Source organism: Piliocolobus tephrosceles, chromosome 4 (genome assembly GCF_002776525.5).
Source record: "Piliocolobus tephrosceles isolate RC106 chromosome 4, ASM277652v3, whole genome shotgun sequence".
In the NCBI taxonomy this organism is placed as follows: Eukaryota; Metazoa; Chordata; class Mammalia; order Primates; family Cercopithecidae; genus Piliocolobus; species Piliocolobus tephrosceles.
In genome coordinates, this window is record NC_045437.1 from 64,092,116 (window position 1) to 64,112,959 (window position 20,844).

Below are 20,844 nucleotides of genomic sequence, written 5' to 3' on the forward strand. Positions count from 1 at the left end.
TAATTCATATTCAAATCCAAAGTGTATTTAAACCTTATTAATCTTTATTATTAATTTTACTTTTAATAAAATAAAATAAAATTTATTATTAATACAATTTTTGGTGGGATAAGGGGATTTATAGCTCTTTTAAAAATACAGTTCTGTGAGACTAGAAACATATTTTTCTATCTCTTTGCTAAGACCATAGTTTATCAGCCAAACATGAGGGGTATTATTAATAACTTTTACAAAAAATTAATAGAATGTAATATGATTTGAAATTATACATTTGTCATGTTATAAGGTTTTAAAAAATATATTCAAAAATCCGCTTATGGAAGTTTACTAAAGGTGAGTGTTGAGATCATCCAGCTCACATTTTAAGAAATTGTCTGTCATCTTTGATTTTTTTTTTTATCAATCAGAGAGGTTACTACATCTATTTTCATCACTTTATTAATGGTGAAACCCTGTATCTACAGAAAATACAAAAATTAGCCAGGCATGGTGGCACATGCCTATAGTCCAGCTGAGCTGGGAGGATCAACTGAGCCCGGGAAATTGAGGCTGCAGTGAGTTGTGATGGTACCACTGCATTCCAGCCTAGGCAACAGAGCAAGACCCCATCTAAAATAAAGTAAAATAAGAGTGGAATTGTCCTATATACTCATAAGAAAGGAATCTCAAATTTGTCTTGTTAAATAAATCATGATACAGTTATTAAATGGAAATATTATTCAGTCATTAAAAATCATGCTTTCTTGAAATTAAAACTTTTTTTTTTTTGAGATGCAGTCTCACTCTGTCTTCAGCTCAGGCTGAAGTGCAGTGGTACAATCTTGGCTCACTGCAACCTCCATCTCCCGGGTTCAAGCAATTCTCCTGTCTCAGCCTCCCAAGTAGCTGGGATTACAGGTGCCCACCACCACACCCGGCTAATTTTTTTGTATTTTTAGTAGAGATGGGGTTTCATCATGCCGGCCAGGCTGGCCTTGAACTTCTGACCTCAAGTATCTGCCCGCCCCGGCCTCGCAAAGTGCTAGGATTACAGGCGTGAACTACCACACCTGGCTGAAATTAAAATTAAAAGTCAGAATAAATGAGTTACTAAATACAAAGCATTTAATAAAAGGCTAGGCATAAGGTAAATATTTAACAAATGATATTAATTATAAGCATTATCATTACCAGTATAAGTATCATTATTACAAAAACCTCACATCTAATTTTGCCTTTAAAAAGCATACTTATTCGTAAAACAAAATAGAAAAACTACAAAGTGTTAACAGTGGTTGGGTAGCTATTTCTGTGTGAGATTACAAATGATTTTAACTTTCCTCTATCTTTTGTCATATTTTCTTTTTCCTTTTTACAATGACTACACACAATATTTTTATAAGATTTATCCAAACCAGTGGTTTTTTTTTTTTTCATATTCAAGTGAAAACCAGTAGTTTAAATCGTTGCCTCCATTTTAGTTTTTAATCAGTTCTTATGACCATTACTCACACAACCCTCTAAGGTAGGAATCAAGGTACAATTCCACTTGAACATAATTACCATAGGACATTTACTTTTTGTGCTTTTGTAAGCATTACCTTAATATTAAGAACTGAAAATTCCAAAAAAGCTAAACTCTAATCCAAGTTAAAGCATTATATTTCTCTAAACATTCACAGGTTTATGCCAGGGCACTCTTTTATAATGAGAAATGGTGAAAGAACAACGCTAATATGCACGTGATTCTCTTTTTGAGTCAGGAGTCTCGCTTTGTTGCCAGGTTGGAGTGCAGTGGCGCAAACTTGGCTCACTGCAACCTCCGCCTCCCATGTTCAAGTGATTCTCCTGCCTCAGCCTCCCGAGCAGCTGGGACTACAGAAGCCTGTCACCAAGCCCGCTAATTTTTTTGTATTTTTAGTAGTGATAGGGTTTCACTATGTTGGCCAGGATGGTCTCGATCTCTTGACCTCGTGATCCACCCACCTTGGCCTCCCAAAGTCCTGGGATTACAGTCGTGAGCCACCGCGCCCGGCCGCATGTGCTTCTTACAGGTCAAGTTTTAAAATACTAGGCTTTGTGTTATTTCATTATTCAGGACTATGAGTTATACGATATATATGCACAAGACAAGAATTATACTAAATTTGAGCCAACTATAGAAAAGTTCCCTGCCAGCGTTTTCTTTCCTTCATTTTGAAATGTTCTATTCAGTTACAATGACCAGACTACAGTTGTGCAGTCCATTACGTACGAACCAAAATTTACCTTACAAAAAAAAGCCAAAGCAGCCAATGATGTAGACATTTTGCTAGTCTCCTAGCTACATTAAGCTCTGTTACGATATTTTATACTTACTCTCTACTACTCCTGGAATTGCTCGATAATGCTGAAACTGATAGAAGGATTTTTCCAACATGTACTCAGGATTAATTTCTTCTACACGTAGTAAGTTCAAAACCATGTTGTAGGTCAAATGGAAAGCACTATTTAGAGGATCAGCGGAGCCCTAAGAGAGAAAAAAAATGTCAATTTTGTAGTTTTCCAAATAAATTTACACAAGTACCTTAAACCTACTATAATGCATAATACATCACAGCAGAAGTGTATTAAGAAACTTTTATTTCTCAAACACACACCACACAGAAGTGTACTGGACATGTTGTAAACTCTATTGTTTTCTAAAGACAAGGGTAAAAATGGAAAATACTGAGGCTCAGAACTGAACACCCAATTTAGCAATCAAGTTAATAAGCTTATGTCTCTCATCTGTAAGTATTCACATAAATCCTTTGTTTTAGCAAAACTAAGAACTCCAAATACATGTTAATTCTTGATTCTAAAGCCCCTCCTGTTTCCTAAAATATCATTCTTTCTTTTTAGCCATGAAAGTTAACATATAACCCCCACTCTGATTCCATTCCTTTGGAGCTTGCCCCACCTACATTCCTCCATAAAGCCTTAAACCACAACCATCTAGTCCAGAATCATCTCAAATTTCCCTGAACTAGAATTATCAGAACTTATATTCTAGCACTGGGCCATATATTGCTTCTTGCTTGCTTTGTATGAATGTAAATACATTCCTTAAGTTTAGAAATGATCACCATTTACTGAGGGCTTAGCATATGCCACTCACTGTACTAAATACATACTAAATCTTCAATTCACAACATTCGTAACAATATTTTGTCTCCATTTTAAACAAGAAACAGAGGCTCAGAGAGATGCAGGGACTTGCCAAGAGTAAAGTAGGAGCTAAAATCTAGGAGTATCTAGGCTTAAAGTCTTCATGGAGGGCAAGTCATATTGGAACTTATTTTATATACCTATCAATCCAATGCATACCTCACATTACTAAAAATATAGGAACTCTTTAAATGTTGATAAAGCACTCTTTTAATGTATTTAATTTGATCAGTTAACTAAAACAATGTATCAAGAGACAGCCTAATAAGAGGATCACCCAAAATTTAACTGAAACAAGAAAGGTAACCAATGATAAAGACATTATGTAAACTTTGAAGGATTCCAGGCAAACTTTGAAGAATTCCTTTTTGCCGATTTGCTTACAAAAAAGATATTGAGAGAGCCAAACATACCACTTTTCTAGAACAGCTTTTGTAATATTTTATAAATACTAATATAATCATCTCTTACATTTTAGAATATATGGTTCATTTAGGCAAGTAGTTCTAAAAATTAACAGGCTAAATATTTTTGCATTATAAACCATAAAGGTGGAAGATGGAGAAATACATAAATGTGAGTCTTCCCACTTCTTCAAAAAAGGCCTGTACATAGTTATCTTATGTACAGTTACAGAACTAACTTTAATAGAATAGGTATGTGCTTCTTACATTTACAAATAATTTAAATAACCAGTAAGGTCAAAATTATTTTTCCTTCAATTCACGAAAATTTGATTCATTGTTGAAAAGAACACACCACTGACTAGAAATATCATACTATTGAAATGAGCACTTTATGTACTCTAAGTAACTAGTATGTTTATTTAGTAATTTCAGAAAGTATAGAAATGGTTTCATTTTGATAAAACTAATAACATCTACTCAAAATACTGTGATATTTTTACATTCTTTGGAAAATATGGGCACCATATTGGAGCATGTATTTCTTTTAATTACACTGGAAAAATACAATACTTAACTGCTAACAAATAAAAGATGCATTCACCAGTCTTTCTGAAAAGCTGTTTAATAACACATACTTTCTCCTTTACTCAACTTTTCATTTGAACAAACATTATGAAAACTGATTTTTTTGTGATTCTTATCAAGTAATCAAAAATGTATCAAAAGAATCGCTGCCTTGGCTGGGTGTGGTGGCTCATGCATGTAATACTAGCACTTTGGGAAGCCGAGGTGGGCGGATCACCTGAGCTCAAGAGTTCAAGACCAGCCTGGCCAACATGGCGAAACCCCATCTCTACTAAAAATACAAAATTAGCCAGGCATGGTGGCACATGCCTGTAATCCCAGCTACTTGGGAGGCTGAGGCAGGAGAATCACTTGAACCCAGGAGGTGGAGGCTGCAGCGATCCAAGATCACACCACTGTACTATAGCCTGGGTGACAGAGCGAGAAACCGTCTCAAAAAAAAAAAAAAAAAACCCAAAAAACAAAACTACTGCTGCCTTATGTCAAATGCTGTTTAAGCTAATAGCAGATACTTCAACAATAGCAATACTGGAAAAGTTGAACAGGTTTCTCTATTGCTCCTTTAAAAATTAGCCAAGCCAGCCAGCGTGATGGTTCATGCCTGTAATCCCAGCACTTTGGGAGGCCAAGGTGGGCAGATTGCTTGAGCCCGGGAGTTCAAGACAAGCCTTAGCAACATGGCGAAATCTTGTCTCTACAAAAAATATTAATAAATAAATAAATAAATAAATAAATTAGCCAGATCTGGTGGTGCATGCCTGTAGTCCCAGCTACTTGGGAGGCTGAGGTGGGAGGGCTGCTTGAGCCCTGCAGGTCAAAGCTGCAGTGAGCCGAGATTGCATCACTGCATTCTAGTCTGGGCAACAGAGCAAGACCCTGTCTCCAACAAAAAAAAAGAAAAAGAAAAAGAGAAAAAAAAAAAGGCTGGGCATCGTGGCTCACGCCTAAAACCCTAGCACCTTGGGAGGCTGAGACAGGACAATCCCTTGAGCCTCAGGGGATCGAGAGCAGCCTGGGCAACAAAGGGAGACCCTGTCTCTATTTTAAAAAAGGCTGGGCGCAGTGGCTCACGCCTGTAATCCCAGCACTTTGGGGGGGCTGAGGCAGGCAGATCCCCTGAGGTCAGGAAATTGAGACCAGGATGGTCAACATGGTGAAACCCCGTTTCTACCAAAAAAAATACAAAAATTAGCTGGGCGTGGCCATAGGTGCCTATAATCCCAGCTACTTGGGAGGCTGAGGCAGGAGAATCGCTTGAACCTGGTAGGTGGTGGCTGCAGTGAGCAAGTTAAAAAATTACTCAAGCCATAAAAATGAAGGAAAAAAATTACTAAAATATTTCAAATTCACAACCATTAAATGTTTTACATGCTCAAATATATAAATATGTATGTGTGTATGAATGTACTGAGAGTTTGAAAGCTCTAGCAGGCAACAAACACATTTTGCCATGGTTCTAACACCAATAGGAAAAATAAATAAATATGACAAATAGACTTGAATTATACTAATGTATAAAGTAAACCTACTATTTCTACATGTAAGGTGATATGAAGAAGTTATGTATTTTAATTTTTGAGAAAATGACTTCAAGTACTCAGTATTTCTCTTAAAGTTCTGAAATTACTTAAGAATGATCAATTATTTTTGCTTATAAGAAAATAAAATATACCTGACATGACTATTCTTTAGCCTATCTATTTAAATACATCAAAGAACGAACTGCTGTCTCATGTCAAATTGTGTTTAAACTACTAGTTGAAAAATCTATTTGCAAGAGGTACTGAGAAGCGGTACCATATGGTACTTAGAAGCATAAACTCTGAAATCAGACTGCCTGAGTTCGAAAGCAGGATTTGCCATTTAACAATAATATAGCTCTGGACAAATTTTTAACCTCTGCATGCTGTATTTATAAAACGTAGATAATAACAGTAATTATCAAAATTAGTATTTGGAACACACTGAACATTCAATAAGTATTAGCTGTTACAAATACTGAGTAAGTTATCTATAAATTCCTTAATGATAGTAAAACTAACTAGAAAAAATCCTAGAGGAAAAAAGTTGTATGTTAGTCTTGATAAAAGAAATATGCCTAGAATTGCAGATACACAAACAGGTACTACATCCTTTCAATCAAACTAATATTCAAAGTGAAATGTTCTCCTTCATACCCCAAGGATGGCTATGAACCAAAAAGGCAGCTAACAAGTGTTGGCTAGAATGTAAAGAAATTAGAAGTCTCATACAATGCTGGTGGGAATGTAAAATGGTGCAACTACTAAAGAAAACATTCTGGCAGTTCCTCAAAAGGTTACACATAGAATTACTCTATGACCCAGCAATTCCATTCCTAGGTGTACAGTCAGGAGAAAAGAAAACACATATTCAAGTAAAAACTTCTAAAAAAAAAAAAAAAAGTTCATAGCAGCATTATTCACAATAGCCAAAACATGGAAACAATCCATATATCCATTCACTGCTGAACAGATCAAGTGTGGCATACATGCTGAACAATGAAATATTATTCAGCAATGAAAAGGAATGAAGTATTGATAGACGTTACAACATGGATAAAACTTGAAAACATTAGGCTAAGTGAAAAAAAGCCAGATACAAAAGGGTACACATTATGAGTCTGTTTATATGAAATGTCCACAACAGACAAATCCATAGAGACAGAAAGTAAATTAGTTGTTGTCTAGGGCTTGGGGTAGGGGTGGTCTTCTGAAGAAAGAAGAGTAACTTAATAGGTATAGGGTTTTCTTTCTGGATTGATGAAAATGTTCTAAAATTGATTGTGGTGATGGTGACAAAACTCTAGAATATATTAAAAACCATGGAAATGAGTGACTTGCATGGTATGTGAATTATAGCTCAATAAGTCTATTAGAAAAGTTAATTTAAAAAATGCAATGAAAGGTGATACAACTTTACACATACAAGGTAACAAATCCAGAAACGTCAAGTATATGGAATGAAAACTCCGCACTAAAGGAACCAGATGCTGTCATTAAAATATTACCTCCTATAATCTGGCAACCCGATTCTGTTCTTTCCACACACAGAGTACAAGGAAAGAAAAATAGCATGTGTTATATCTGGCACAATTAGAGAAAAGAATAAAAATTTTCAGTCTTGTTTAATTTTCCTTTCATGGAGCACTAAAGGGGTTTCCAAGTGTTAATCTCTAAAGTTGAAAATAAGACACCATGTAATTATTATGAATATGTACAGACAAGCTTTGTCTTTACTCATGTAAAGACATATAAAGATACACACACCTTTATCTATTTTGCTTCAACATACCAAGCTTCATTATGACTATATCTCAAATTCTCCAAAAAGTTCCCAAGTTTAAAAAGTTAGACACACAATCTGTTTCATAGATACTGACCTAAGTGTGTCTTAACATGTTTTGAAGTAGCTACTTTTAAGTAGCTAATGAGCTGGCAATTAATTTTGTTTTTAATTAAAGTTTCCTATCTTATTAACACTTTTCTCTATATGGATAAGAAGAAAAAAAGCAACCAGGTCAAACTTCCTTTGGAAGCTCTTCAAAAAAAAATAAAATTCTAGACCATCCGAAGCACAAATACTAAGCAAGCAAAATAAAAGTCTAATCTGTAATAAAGCTTAAAATGTGTTCTTTATGATTGGGATATTTATAATCAATAGGGTAAACTGTAAAGGTAGATTGTTGAATTAACCTATTAAGCTATCTGGGCTTGCAAAGGCAGAGGAAGCCACTGCCTGCCCCAAACACTTGATTATTAATCATGTGCCCCACTTCCTGTTCTGACAGGTAAAGAACAACTTGTGCAGTGGATGGGTCAAATAAAAGAGATCTCTTAAATTCGGAGGAGAAAGTAAACATTTCTGCCCTCTCTGGAGATCTTCACACCCTATCCATTGTATGAGTTGCTCTCCACCTATTAGGTGAAGTAGGATACAAGATGTTAGTATTTTGAGTAGTCACACCCTTCTATCTTCCCAAGCCCAGATAGTTTCAGTATATTAACTCATTTTAGTTAGGTATCTGACTGGCACAACCAATTCTGAAATGGTTCCTGAAGCATATTTCTGGAATTCTTGGTAAAGGTACAGAATCTTAAAGTAGTTACCTTAAGTAATTGTTTTCCAATTGTTGGGCTCATCTTTTCATCTACCATAAGAATTACAATTCCTCTATCATCCATTCCTCTCCTTCCAGCACGACCAGACATCTGAATGTATTCACCAGAAGAAATCTGAATGAACACAGTTAAAATTCAGAGTTTAGGAGAAAAACTGGTGAAAAAAAGTATTCGTAAAATTTCTCTTATTGTAAAACTTGTAACAAGTTATAAACCCTAAGAAAGGAAACATGATTAAAAACATGAAGTTTTCTGAGTTAAAGTCAAAGCACAAAAATGCAAAACATGTGAGAATAATGTTTCAAACCCACATCACACCAATATAACAAAACTAAATTTTAGACTGTGTCATTTTGGATCTAAAATTTATGCTTTTAATCTAAATTTAAAGCCTAAAATTTAGGCTTTTAAAAATTTTGGCTTTTCACAGTAAGCCAATTACTGTTAATTATGCTTTCAAATATATGACAGCTACTGGGAAATCTTGGCTAATTCACTGGCATTAAAAAAATACCTCGGAGCTAGATATTCTGGAAAACGGCAAAATCTAAGAATGCAAACAATGACCCAAACTCAACCAAATACCAGTTCTGACTTGATCAAAATTACCTTTCTAAATCTGCAAAATGAGATGACTATAATTCATGCTTTTTGAAAAAACAAAATTCTCTCCTATTTTATTGGTATGTATGCCTGGAGTTTGGTAGAGTTCATTTGTCATCAGGAACAACCTGATAGTGGAAGGTCAGTAAGGCTCCTGTATACAGGCTTTCAGAGCACCACTGTACCACTTCAACACTGGGCAAAGTTTTTTCTTTAAGTGCATGTGTACTTTTCTCCTGTGGAAAGGGTCCAGATTCTTTTCAAAAAATTGTAACTCAAAAAGAGTTAAAAACCACTATAGGTCACCATGCTGATGCCTCAGGATGGTGGTGGCAGTCCCAGCTCAGACATGGTTAGCAGAGCTGCTGAGACACTGAAAGCCCACTGCCTGTATGAGGTATAGCTGGAACACTGCTTACAGAGCAGGTCCCACCAGCCTCACCGGAGAAGATGCCCTTATGTCCATGATGGGCTAAGAGAAAAGCAAGGTCCTTCTCAAGCCATCCAACAATATCCAGCTGGATCTGGTCAAGAAGGTGCAGCTGTTCAGTGGCACTCAGAATGGTATGTATAAGCACTTCATCATAGAGGCAGGCAGGTTTCCAGCAGCCAGTCAATAGGCACAGTGCTCCCAATACTGGCCACAAAGAGCCTCCCTTGTGACTACACAGCCAGGATGGCTAAATACAGGGCCAAGTTCGACCCATAAGTGACAGTTAACTTCGACACGAAGACCCCAATTGGCCAAAGGAGATTCTGCCAAGTGGTATGCATGGAGCACTGAGCCACTTGGCAGCATATGCCATCAAGATAATTGAGATCAAGTACCAGGAGGGGTAGGAGGTGTGGGAGCCAGAGCTGTATGTGCTGCACCAGGTGCGTCATGCCAACATCATCCAGCCGGTGGAGGTGTCTGGGATGCGGGCGCATGTATACATGTTGATACAACTGGTCCCTGCTAGCATGGAGCTGTTCAACCACATCATCACCAAGGGCTCCTTCACTGAGCATGACACCATGTGAATGCTGCAGATGGTGCTAGATGGCATCCAGTATCTGCATGCACTGGGCATCACAAACCAAGACCTCAAGCCTCAGAATCTGCTATACCATCATTCAGGCACTGACTCCAAGATCATCATCACTGACTTCAATCTGGTCAGTGCCCACAAGAACAGCAACTACAAATGCCTGATGAAGATCACCTGTGGCACACCAGCATCCGCCGCCCCGCCCCCCACCCCCGAGGTTCTGGCCTGCAAGCATTACACCATTCAGTGCACGTGTGGGTCCCAGGCACCATTGTCTACATCCTGCTGAGTAGCACTATGCCCTTTGGGGACAACAATCATAACTCAGAAGCAAGTATAGTTACTCGAATAAGCGCTGGCTACCCAGTATGTCCAACCTGGCTAAGGATTTCACTGACTGCTGACAGTGGACCCTGGAGCTCCTATGACTACACTGTAGGCCCTAAGACACTCGTGGGTGATAAGCATGGCAGCCTCTTCATCCAGACAGAATCTGCACCAGTTCATCTCCTAAAACCTCCTCAAATGTGCCTCCTCACACTGCCAGAGCACCAAATATGCCCGGTCCACATGTTAAAGCCACTTGACAGGCTCCAAGCTGAGACATATGCAAGAGCATGAGCTGCAGAAACTCAAACCTGTGTTACCAGCAACAGTACGGTGGCTGATCCACCGGCTGATCCACCTGGCATGCTATATACAAATATAGCATGATGTCAGCCTGGCCATTCATTGTCGTGCCATCTAGGCCTGTTACCCTCTCTGGAAACAGGTCTATACAGCAAGCAAAGGGTGAAGAATGTCTGTGCCTTCTCTGTGCCACTTTCTTCTCTGTGCCTTCAGCAGCCCCACTCCTTGCCATGGGCCTGGGCCATGTGTGACAGAGTAGAGGTGGCACAGGGGGCTGTCCATGACTCCCTGAATGAGGTATCTGGCCTGGCAATGACACCCATTTTGGTGGGAAACTGCTCTGGTATGAGTTGGGGGAAGGACGGAACCTGGCTTTCACTGTCTCCCTAACCCTTTGACTCTTCCCCAGAACAGGGGGGCTACAGTGCTGGCTGAAGAGTATTCTATAGCCTCAGGACCCTTTGGGACAGTTAATTCCAGAATCAACCCCCATTCCTCCACAGAGCCTTCTTCCCTGACTCTCTACATTCCAAGGCATCTTGATCCTTAATATGCTCCAGTGGGAGGCCCAGGTAAACACAAAGCTTATGCTTTGACTGGACTTGTAGCCCCCGGCTAGATCCAAACAGTCCCCTACCTCCCAGTCAAGATCTTTCTTCCTTCATGGTGCCCCTGCAAAGACATCTCCTGACCCCAGGATTCGCCAAGACCTCTGGTGGTTGGGCAACAGCATGGACCTTAACCCTTCTAGATGATGTGGCCATACTGGTGGCAGGGTTGCCCCAGGCTCCAACCTATCTCTGACTATGAGAGGGTCCCTGGCCCACCAGCCTACCACTCTCAATGCCTTCTTTGCAGAGCCCACCTTTACCTCCCTTTCCCCTTTGGATGTCCATTCCATTCCCCAGGTGCCTCCTTCCCAACAGTGGAGGGGTTAAAGAGAGTCCCACTGCTGCTACCTGGGGAATGGGGCCCTTAGGGGCCAAAGCAGACGGCAGGGGGTTCACCATTAGGATTCCATTGTCAGCCCTGGTTCAATCCTTTGATATGGCCCATAGCCCTTTCCCATTAGGCTCCACTGCTCCCTCTTCTACAATGGCATGAAGGTGCTATCTGGCATAGCATAGACAGCCTGGGAGTAATCACTGCACATCCATCATACACACCCATTGTGCACACCCACTGTGCTCCACAAGGAAGCAGGAAGGAAAGAGTTGCTTTGTTAGGGAGGGTCCCAGGATGCTTAACTCTTTCCTTCTCTTGAGCTTCTACACATCTCTCCCCGAAACTAACCATATTGTGTGAAATGTCTCTGAACCCTGGGTGGCTGGGCACTGGCCTTCTCAGAGGTTCCCATGCCCAGTCCACCCTGTGCCTGCTTCCTCTAATGACATTAGCCTTCCAGTCTGGACTCCGATGAGTCTCAGGCTAGAGGGAGCCCCTGTGGGATATGGGTGGGGATGGTTGACTGCTTTCCCCTAGAAATCATCATCAAATCTGTCATGGTACCTTCTCCCACCACAAACCAGGCTGGAACCCAAATTCCCTCTTTCCACAGCTGCCTTTATTTGGTAGAAAGGGGCTAGGGCCCAGCCTTAGCCAGACTGCAGGGTCCCTGCTAGCATAGAGGGTTTGGCTCCCACTCAGCAGCTCCATTCAGCTTTTCCCAGGGGGCATCCTTGGACCAGGCCCTCCTGGCCCAAGAAGTCCTGGCCCAGAAATGTCACTGACTCACCATACTTGTATTTCTCTTTTGTATAGCATCCAACATTTTAAAATAAAACACATCATGAAAAACGTTTTGCCTTTATTTACAGTTTTAGTGAGGGTACTTTTCAGCATTTTGATGATTTGTAATTCCCTTCAGAAACTTCTCCAAGCAGAGAGAATTACCAATTCCAAAAATAAAAGGTTAAATAAAGGACTACTTACAATTTTTCCCAAAGCCAGGCTATGGGAATTCAAACGAGAAATCTTTGTTCCATCACTTTCTTTTCACCCCTGCCAATGTTCTACTTTCTGCTTAGCAAATTCTCATCTGCTGTTACTTATTTTAAGGATTGCCTTTCTATGAAGCATTCCCTGACCCCCAACTGACTTTGTTTCTTATGCTATATCCCTGTACATACTTCTCACCGTGATTACAGCATAACATTTTATTGTATATCTGTCAAAAGAAACAAGTCTGTATTGACTTTTTGCTGTTTCTACTTCAGCATCCCAGTCATCTACCAGAGTTCTAAATTTATATTTTAAGTTTGGTAATTGCTTACTAAATGGGGTACTTGCCTTTTAAATCTGAAGGGCAAAACAGACCCAACTACAGCCACTGTAGTGGTGCTTTAAAACCTTAAACCTTAAGAAATGAAAACTCTAGACATATTTAAAATGATTTAAAGCATTCATAAATCACTTGCACACTTAACCTCCTATCATCAAACTCCTTCACTTAAAGGAATCTTTTTTTTTGGAGGAGAGGTGGGAGTGAAGGAGTCAGGATAAAAATTTAAGGGAACAGAGGTTTGTTCGATTAACTAATTTATTCAGAGTCAGGGTCTCACTGTCCTCAAGGCTGGAGTACAGTGGTGCAATCACAGCTTACTGGAGACTTGACCTCCTGGGCTCAAGTGATTCTTCCACCTCAGCCTTTCAAGTAGCTGTGACTACAGGTGCACATCACCACTCCCAGATGATTTTTGCATTTTTTGTAGAGATGAGGTCTCACTATGTTGCCCAGGCTGGTCTCAAACTCCTGGCCTTAAATCATCCTCCCACCTTGGCCTCCCAAAGTGCTGTGATCATAGGCATAAGCCACCACAAGTGGCCAAGAGTCAAGGTTTAATCTTGATGAAATTGTATTAGCTCAGGTTCAAGTTCTTAAGTAGTTTGGACTTAAAATCTCAAAGACTATGTAAACCAGTTATCTGTAGTATAACAAAGATAAAAATTGTTTCGATATATGAATTGCTTTACTTACCCATCGGAAATCCTTCCCATCAAATTTGCGGGCATTTGTAAATAACACAGTTCTAGCTGGCATATTAATTCCCATAGCAAAGGTCTCCGTGGCAAATAAGGCCTAAGTAAATAAGTAATTCTATAACTAAACATATATTTCAAGCTGAAAACCTAGTTTTATAATTTTTAAGTGTTAACTAAATGTTTTAATTTTTAAAATTAGTTAATGAGACCCTACAAAAACAAAAAAATATGCAATTCTCAAACCTATTTTGTATTTTATATATAAAATTATTAATTAACATTTAATGTCTCTCATAGCTCAGAAATTTGGTAATTCAGAGAAAACAGACTTTCTTAAATTCCAACAGTGCCAACTAGAGAGAATGCACACTGGTCTTATGAACAAAGCTTTAGGTCATAGAATATTTTTCTAAACACAAACACATCTCCTGGCCTTTGCAACTGATGACGCAATGATTTGGAGGACCACTTCAGTATTAGAAGATCTCTCAAGGAAGACTAGAATCAGTGACTCTGTAATACACTTCTAAGACCAACAAAAATAGTGGTTTAGGTACAAAAAGATACACATATAAGTAAAGTCACTGAAGTACTATATTCTCCAGGAAAGAAGTAAAAATATTTTAGTTCATCATCTCAATAGCATATTATTCATTCATTAAAAAGAATGAAGAAGAATCTGACACATGATGAAATTATATAACAAGGGCAGTGTACAACGACTTTTTTTGTTGTTTACAAAATGACTAATTCATTATCTGTATGTATACTAGTAGATATTTCTGGTAAGTGCTTGCTTACAACCAGCAAACACTGCTTGTTTATGTTTTAAAAGATCCTTTAAAAGTGGGGCTCAGCAAAATATATAATCTAGAAGGGACATACCAGGATCTAGGTATAAATATTGGCCAATTCTTGATCTAAATGACTTCAAATATTTTCTTCAAGATAAGTAAATTTATTTTAAATATTCTACTTAGTGCTGAGGTTCTCACAATAAATCTCACATATGATTTTTTAAATGCTAACAATTTTTAAACATAAAATAACGTATGAGGCTGGGCATAGTAGCCTATAATCCCAGCACTTTGGGAGGCTGGGTGGGAGGATCACTTAAGGTCAAGAGTTCAAGACCACCCTGGCCAACATGGTGAAACCCCGTCTCTACAGAAAAAAAAAAAAAAAATTAGGTTGGGCGTGGTGGTATGCTTCTGTAGGCCCAGCTACTTGGGAGGCTAAGGCAGAAGGATCACTTGAACCCAGGAGGCAGAGGTGCCACTGCACTCCAACCTGGGTGACAGAGCAAGATTCTGCTTCAAAATTAAAAAAAAAAAAAAAGTATGACTCATATATAGACTTATGGTTACATTTTGATGTTGTTTCTCATCTTTAATATCCCATTTCTTGGTATAAATATCAGTATCATTAAAAAAATGAAATCAGATGCTCTCTGGTTTAAATTAGAATATTCAAAAAATCTCCTTTCCTAAGTCTAACCAGCAATTTCCTTGTCTTCTCTAAACTAATCCTTTTATTCTGTATATAGAAAGAAGTTTACAGCCCCAGGTTTAGTAATTAAATACACCTTCTGCAACATTCTGTGGTATCCAATAGTGTTACCACTACATTCTTTGTTTTTGTTCTTGTTTTTGAGACAGTTTTGCTCTTGCTGTCCAGGCTGGAGTACAATGGTATGTCTCCACTCACTGCAACCTCTGCCTCCCGGGTTCAAATGATTCTCCTGCCTCAGCTTCCCTAGTAGCTGGGACTACAGGTGCCCACCACCACGCCTGGCTAATTTTGTATTTTTAGCAGAGACGGGGTTTCTCCATGTTGTCAGGCTGGTTTCAAACTCTCGACCTCAGGTAATCCGCCCACCTTGGCCTCTCAAAGTGCTGGGATTACAGGCGTGAGCCACTATACCCGGCCATCACTACATTCTTTAAGAAAGGAAACAAATGGTTTTCTTTAATCTACACTCCAAGATTTATTTAAGTATAACAGCATATATAAACATCAAGTTCATTATTTAAGTCATTTCATTAAGCCTTGTGAACACACAAACACACAACTGCCTATAAACAATGTTTTTCAGACTTTTCATACAACACAATATGGGGGCATAAAAAATAAAAATAAAACCATACCTTTATCAATCCTTCAGAAAAGAGAATTTCTATAGTTTCTTTCAAAATAGGAAGTAAACCACCATGGTGAATACCGATTCCCCTCTTCAAAAGAGGAAGTACATGTTCTACCTGTGATTTTGGAATAACACTGATTTTACACGTGAGAAAATGGTTTTTAAAATGTTAAACTAACTCAATTAAGAAAAACAAGTAAATAATGCTTTCTCTTTAAAGAAACTTACTAAAATCTTTCCAAAACACAAATCTATATTCTCACAGATTATTAAATTCAATGTAATTCTGGCCTAGCTCATATGAAAGGCATATAGTAAATATACTTTACAAATGCTTTGCTGACTTAAACTTTCCAGCATCACTTCATCTCCTCAAAAGAAATTACGCGCTCTGGGGGCAGTTTCTGCCTGTAGAAAATAAACTTAAAAGATACTGGCAACTCAAACCCCCCAAAAATAAATCACTATAACACATATTTAACATGAATATGTAGTTAATCTAAAAATAAATCAATTATTGAAGAATTATTTTAACAATCTATCAAATGCCATTAAATACTTAAAACTAGAAGTGCACGATAACAAAGATGTATAAAAACATGGCTCAGCCCTCAGATACTACTAATTCAGCCAGGAAGAAAAGCTACAAAAAAGTTTATACATTAAATACCCTTTTCAAACAGCAAGAAACATGTTACCACAGTCTTATGGAAAATCCCTTACAAATCAAGGCATTCATCTGTAAAGGAAAGTATGATGACCTCCCAATGTTTCTTTTCACCCAACAGAACTTTCATACCAGTCTAACGCACTATCTCTCAGCTCTGGATGCACAGTAGAATCACCAGGGGAGCCTTTAAAAGATTCTGATGTCCAGGTTGCACATCAGACCAATTAAATCAGAATCTCTGGAAGTGGCACAAAAGCATCAGCATATTTTGGAATTCCCAGGCAATTTCAACAGTCAAAGCAAAAATACACCAGATTAAGGCAAAGTAGGTGTGTTAAATTCCTCATTAAACACATGATTTTCAGTAAGGGTTCTCTCTTATTTTATGTGGTAGCCTTATGGATTAAAAAAGTTAATGACTTAAAACTAGCATTAAAAATTCTGTAATACTGAGAACACTAGTAATTTTCACACTATGCTAGCTCTCAAAGTTCCTTCAGGTAGCAAATCTTTCTTCCTATTGACTTTTTGAAATTTAAAGTAAAAGTCAAAGTATCATTTAAGTGCATATCACAACATATATGCTGCAGTGTGTGAAAAGTGCAATAGAGTAATAAAATCAAGCAACATAAAGTGAATATAAGAAATCTATTAATATCTACACTTTTATCTACTGATACTGAAAACTCACCTGAGGGAGTTTTTTATCTTCATCGGATAAGCAATCAATTGCATTACTGAATACTTCTTCAACCATCTTCTTTTCTTCATCTAGGAGAAAATTCAAGGGTACAGAAAATACAAGGGTATAGAAATATCAAAATGAGTCAGTGATACCACACTTCACACATAACAAAGAATAAGGATCTAAAGGCCAGGTGTGGTGTCTCAAGCTTGTAATCCCAGCACTTAGGGAGGCTGAGGCAGATGGCTGGCTTTAGGCCAAGAGTTTGAGAACAGCCTGGGCAACATGGCAAAGCCCTGTCTCTGCAAAAAACACAAAAAAATTAGCCAGGCATTGTGGTGTGCACCTGTAGTCCCAGCTACTTGGGAGGCTGAGACAAGAGGACCACCTGAGCCCAGGAGGCTGAGGCTGCAGTGAGCCATGATCGCACCACTACACTCCAGTCCTGGCAATAGAGTGAGACTGTCCCAGAAAAAAAAAAAAAAAAAAAGAGTCTTTAAAGAGCAAAAGTAAAGAGGTGGCATTTAAAATGGTTAAGGAGAAAGTAGATAAAAATTACTACATAATCAATATAATTCTCTGCCTTTCAAAACATATCTAGTAGACTTAATTCATGAAAAAAAGCACTGTCTTACAAAAATAGTAACAATAACCGCACCTAGTGCTTTACATATAACATGTAAGTCTAACAATTACAGGACACAGGAACTATTATTATCTACATTTTACTAGTATGTAAAGTGAAGCTTAGTTTTTAATAATTAGCACTACTATTAAATGTGAGAAAAACAATTCCAAAGCCCATGCTCTTTCTTAACCATTGCACTGCCTTCTTGTGCAGAGTCTACCAAATAATATGTACCGAATAAATATTTGTTAAACCAAATAAATATTTGTTAAATTAATTAGTATGCAACCCTGCCAACTTTAAGTTTATTTGGCACTTGTAGGTAAAACATTTACGGGCAGAACAATTCAGTCTTTAAAAAAAACACAAACTATTATTGGCTTTAGGAGGCTATGATGGCTATCTGTCATTTGTTACTTTTACTCATGGAAAAGTAGGAATTAAAAAAAAACCTGTCTTGATAAAGAAAACAATACAACTGAAATTAAAATTTAGATGCCTTACGATATTACTTACTTTTCATTGTACTGGATTACATGTGTAAAAGGCAGAGTTGAAAGATAATCAGGTTGGTATTCAGCACACTGCAATTCTTGGCCAGTGGTATGGTTTGAATGTGTTCCCCTGAAGTTAATGTGCTGACCCCTTAATCCACAATACAACAGTGTTGAGAGGTAGGGCCTTTAAGAGACAGGGCCCTCATGAATGGATTAATGCCTTTATCAGAGGAGTGGGTTAGTTATCACTGGTATGGGTTCCTGATAAAAAGATGAGTTCAGCCCCTTTCTCCCACCTTTTGCTCTCTCTTGCATGCTCTCCTGCCCTACTGTCTTCAGCCATGGGATTCCACGACAAAAAAGGCCCTCACTAGATGTGCTGGGTCCCTCAAATTGGATTTCCAGCCTCTTGAACTATAAGAAATAAATTTCTGCCTTTCATAAATTGCCTAGTGATATGGTTTGACTCTGTGTCCCCACCCAAAACTCATCTTGTAGTTCCCATGGTTCCCATGTGTTGTGGGAGGGACCCAGTAGGAGATGACTGAATCATGGGGTTGTGTCTTTCCTATGCTGTTCTCATGATAGTGACTAAGTCTCATGAGATCTGATGGTTTTAAAAAATGGGAGTTTTCCTGTACAAGCTCCCTCACTTTGCCTGTTGCCACCCACGTAAGATGACTTGCTCCTCCTTGCCTTCTACCATGATTGTGAGGCATCCCCAGCCACGTGCAGCTGTGAGTCCATTAAACCTATTTTCTTTGTAAATTGCCCAGTCTCGAGTACATCTTTATCAGCAGCGTAAAAACGGACTAGTCTCAGCTATTCTGTCACAGCAACACAAAATGGACTAAGATAGCCAGGTTGTGCTACTATCTTAACTGTGTGACTTTAAGTGAATTACTTTTGCAATTAATGTATAGAAACAATTTACCGATTTGCTAGAAGTTATATCACTTTGATTGAGAATTACAAAATAGTTAAGCAAAGGGCAGGTCTTACTGGTTTACACTTCAGTGAGAATGAAGCATAGTATTTTCTATACAGAAGGTGGTCTAACCAAGCTACAAGACCTACCCTTAAATGGTCAAATAGAGAACCACAATAACTGAGGAGTTTATGATAACAAAGTGTAAGAAGGCATGATTCTAATATTTTTTATAGGGTTCTCCGAATTTTAAATAGAATAATGTACTCATATCTTTCAATAAAAGGAGAAGAAAGGAAAGAAAGTATAAGTCAAGGCTCTTTAAAGCTTTTACAAATGTGCTGAGTACTGCTGTAAGTGTAAGGTGAATGGCATATCCTAGTAATACATAACAGATAAAAATATCACTAGAAATATATTTTACACTTGTTTTCACATAACATTAAAATGATACACTGAAATGATGTACTACCTGTGTTGAAATCTAATTTGGTCATTTGAAGTGCATAGGCTTCACAATCTTTCTTACTAAAACTGAAAATAATCACAGGTTGGAAATTTCTTTCCATAATCATCTTCACAATTTTGAAAACATTTGATGGTCCTGCAAAAAGAGTAAATAATACACCAAAATTAACTCAAAATAGATCACAGATCTAAATTTAAAAGCTAAAACTATAAAACTTTTAAAAGAAAATATAGTCATAAATCTTCCCGATCTTGGGTTAGACAAAGCATTCTTAGATATGACAACAAAAGCATAAACAACGTAAGAAAAAAAATGCATGAACTGGACTTCATCAAAGTGAAAAACTTCTGTGATTTCATGGACACCATCAATAAAGTAAAAAGACAACCTCAAACAGAATGGGGGGAAATATTTGCAAATCATCTATCTGATAAGGGTCTAGTATCCGGAATATGTAAAGAACTATCATAATTCAACAACAACAACAACAATGTTCAACATCATTAGCCACCAGGGAAATGTAAACTGAAACTACATTAAGATACCACTTCACATCTAATAGGATGACTATAATCAGACATACAACACTAAGTATCATGGAAAAATTATATGTGAAAAAATTAGGTCCATCAGATTATACTACCATCTTCCCAAATAGGAAATCAGGGCAAAATACATAATCTGAGTTTCAATTACCCATTACGTAGCCCAGGGATCCTGTAATTACAGAAAGATGCCTCTGTTTATATGGAGGAGGCGTACGGTAATACAAAGGATATAGAGAAAATGGAACCCTCATACATTCCTGATGAAAATGTAAAATGGTATAGCCACTTTGGAAAATACTTTGGCAGTTTCTCAAAAGGTTAAACATAGACTTTCCATATGGTGCAGCAATTCCACTCCTAGGCATATATCCAGAAGAAAACACCTATTCACACAAAAACTTGTATTAAATAGTACATTGCATCAATGTTTATAGCAGCATTCCTAACAGTCAAAAACTAGAAACAACCCAAAAGGCCATCCAATGATGAATGGAGAAACAAAATGTGGTATATCCATACAATGGAATGTTATTTAACCATGAAAAGGAATGAGTACATATAGCATAAAATGAACACACCACCCGGGCACAGTGGCTCACACCTGTAATCCCATCACTTGGGAGGCCAACGTGCGCAAATCGCTTCAGGTCAGGAGTTCAAGACCTGCTTAGCCAACACGGTGAAACCCCTCTCTACTAAAAATACAAAAATTATTCGTGCATGCTGGCAGG

The 20,844-nt window shown here is 38.0% G+C and overlaps 1 protein-coding gene across 2 annotated transcripts in view; it reads right to left on the minus strand.

The window, feature by feature from the left end:
* Positions 1-20,844, minus strand: part of MTREX (Mtr4 exosome RNA helicase) — a 128,975-nt gene that overhangs the window by 63,081 nt on the left and 45,050 nt on the right. For both annotated transcript variants that reach the window (XM_023210530.2, XM_023210531.1), the window contains 6 exons: positions 19,569-19,700; positions 17,050-17,129; positions 15,693-15,803; positions 13,541-13,642; positions 8,288-8,413; positions 2,338-2,488 (listed from right to left, as the gene is read on the minus strand). In XM_023210530.2, coding sequence (XP_023066298.1) covers positions 2,338-2,488; positions 8,288-8,413; positions 13,541-13,642; positions 15,693-15,803; positions 17,050-17,129; positions 19,569-19,700 — 702 coding nt within the window. The remainder of the gene's footprint in view (positions 1-2,337; positions 2,489-8,287; positions 8,414-13,540; positions 13,643-15,692; positions 15,804-17,049; positions 17,130-19,568; positions 19,701-20,844) is intronic.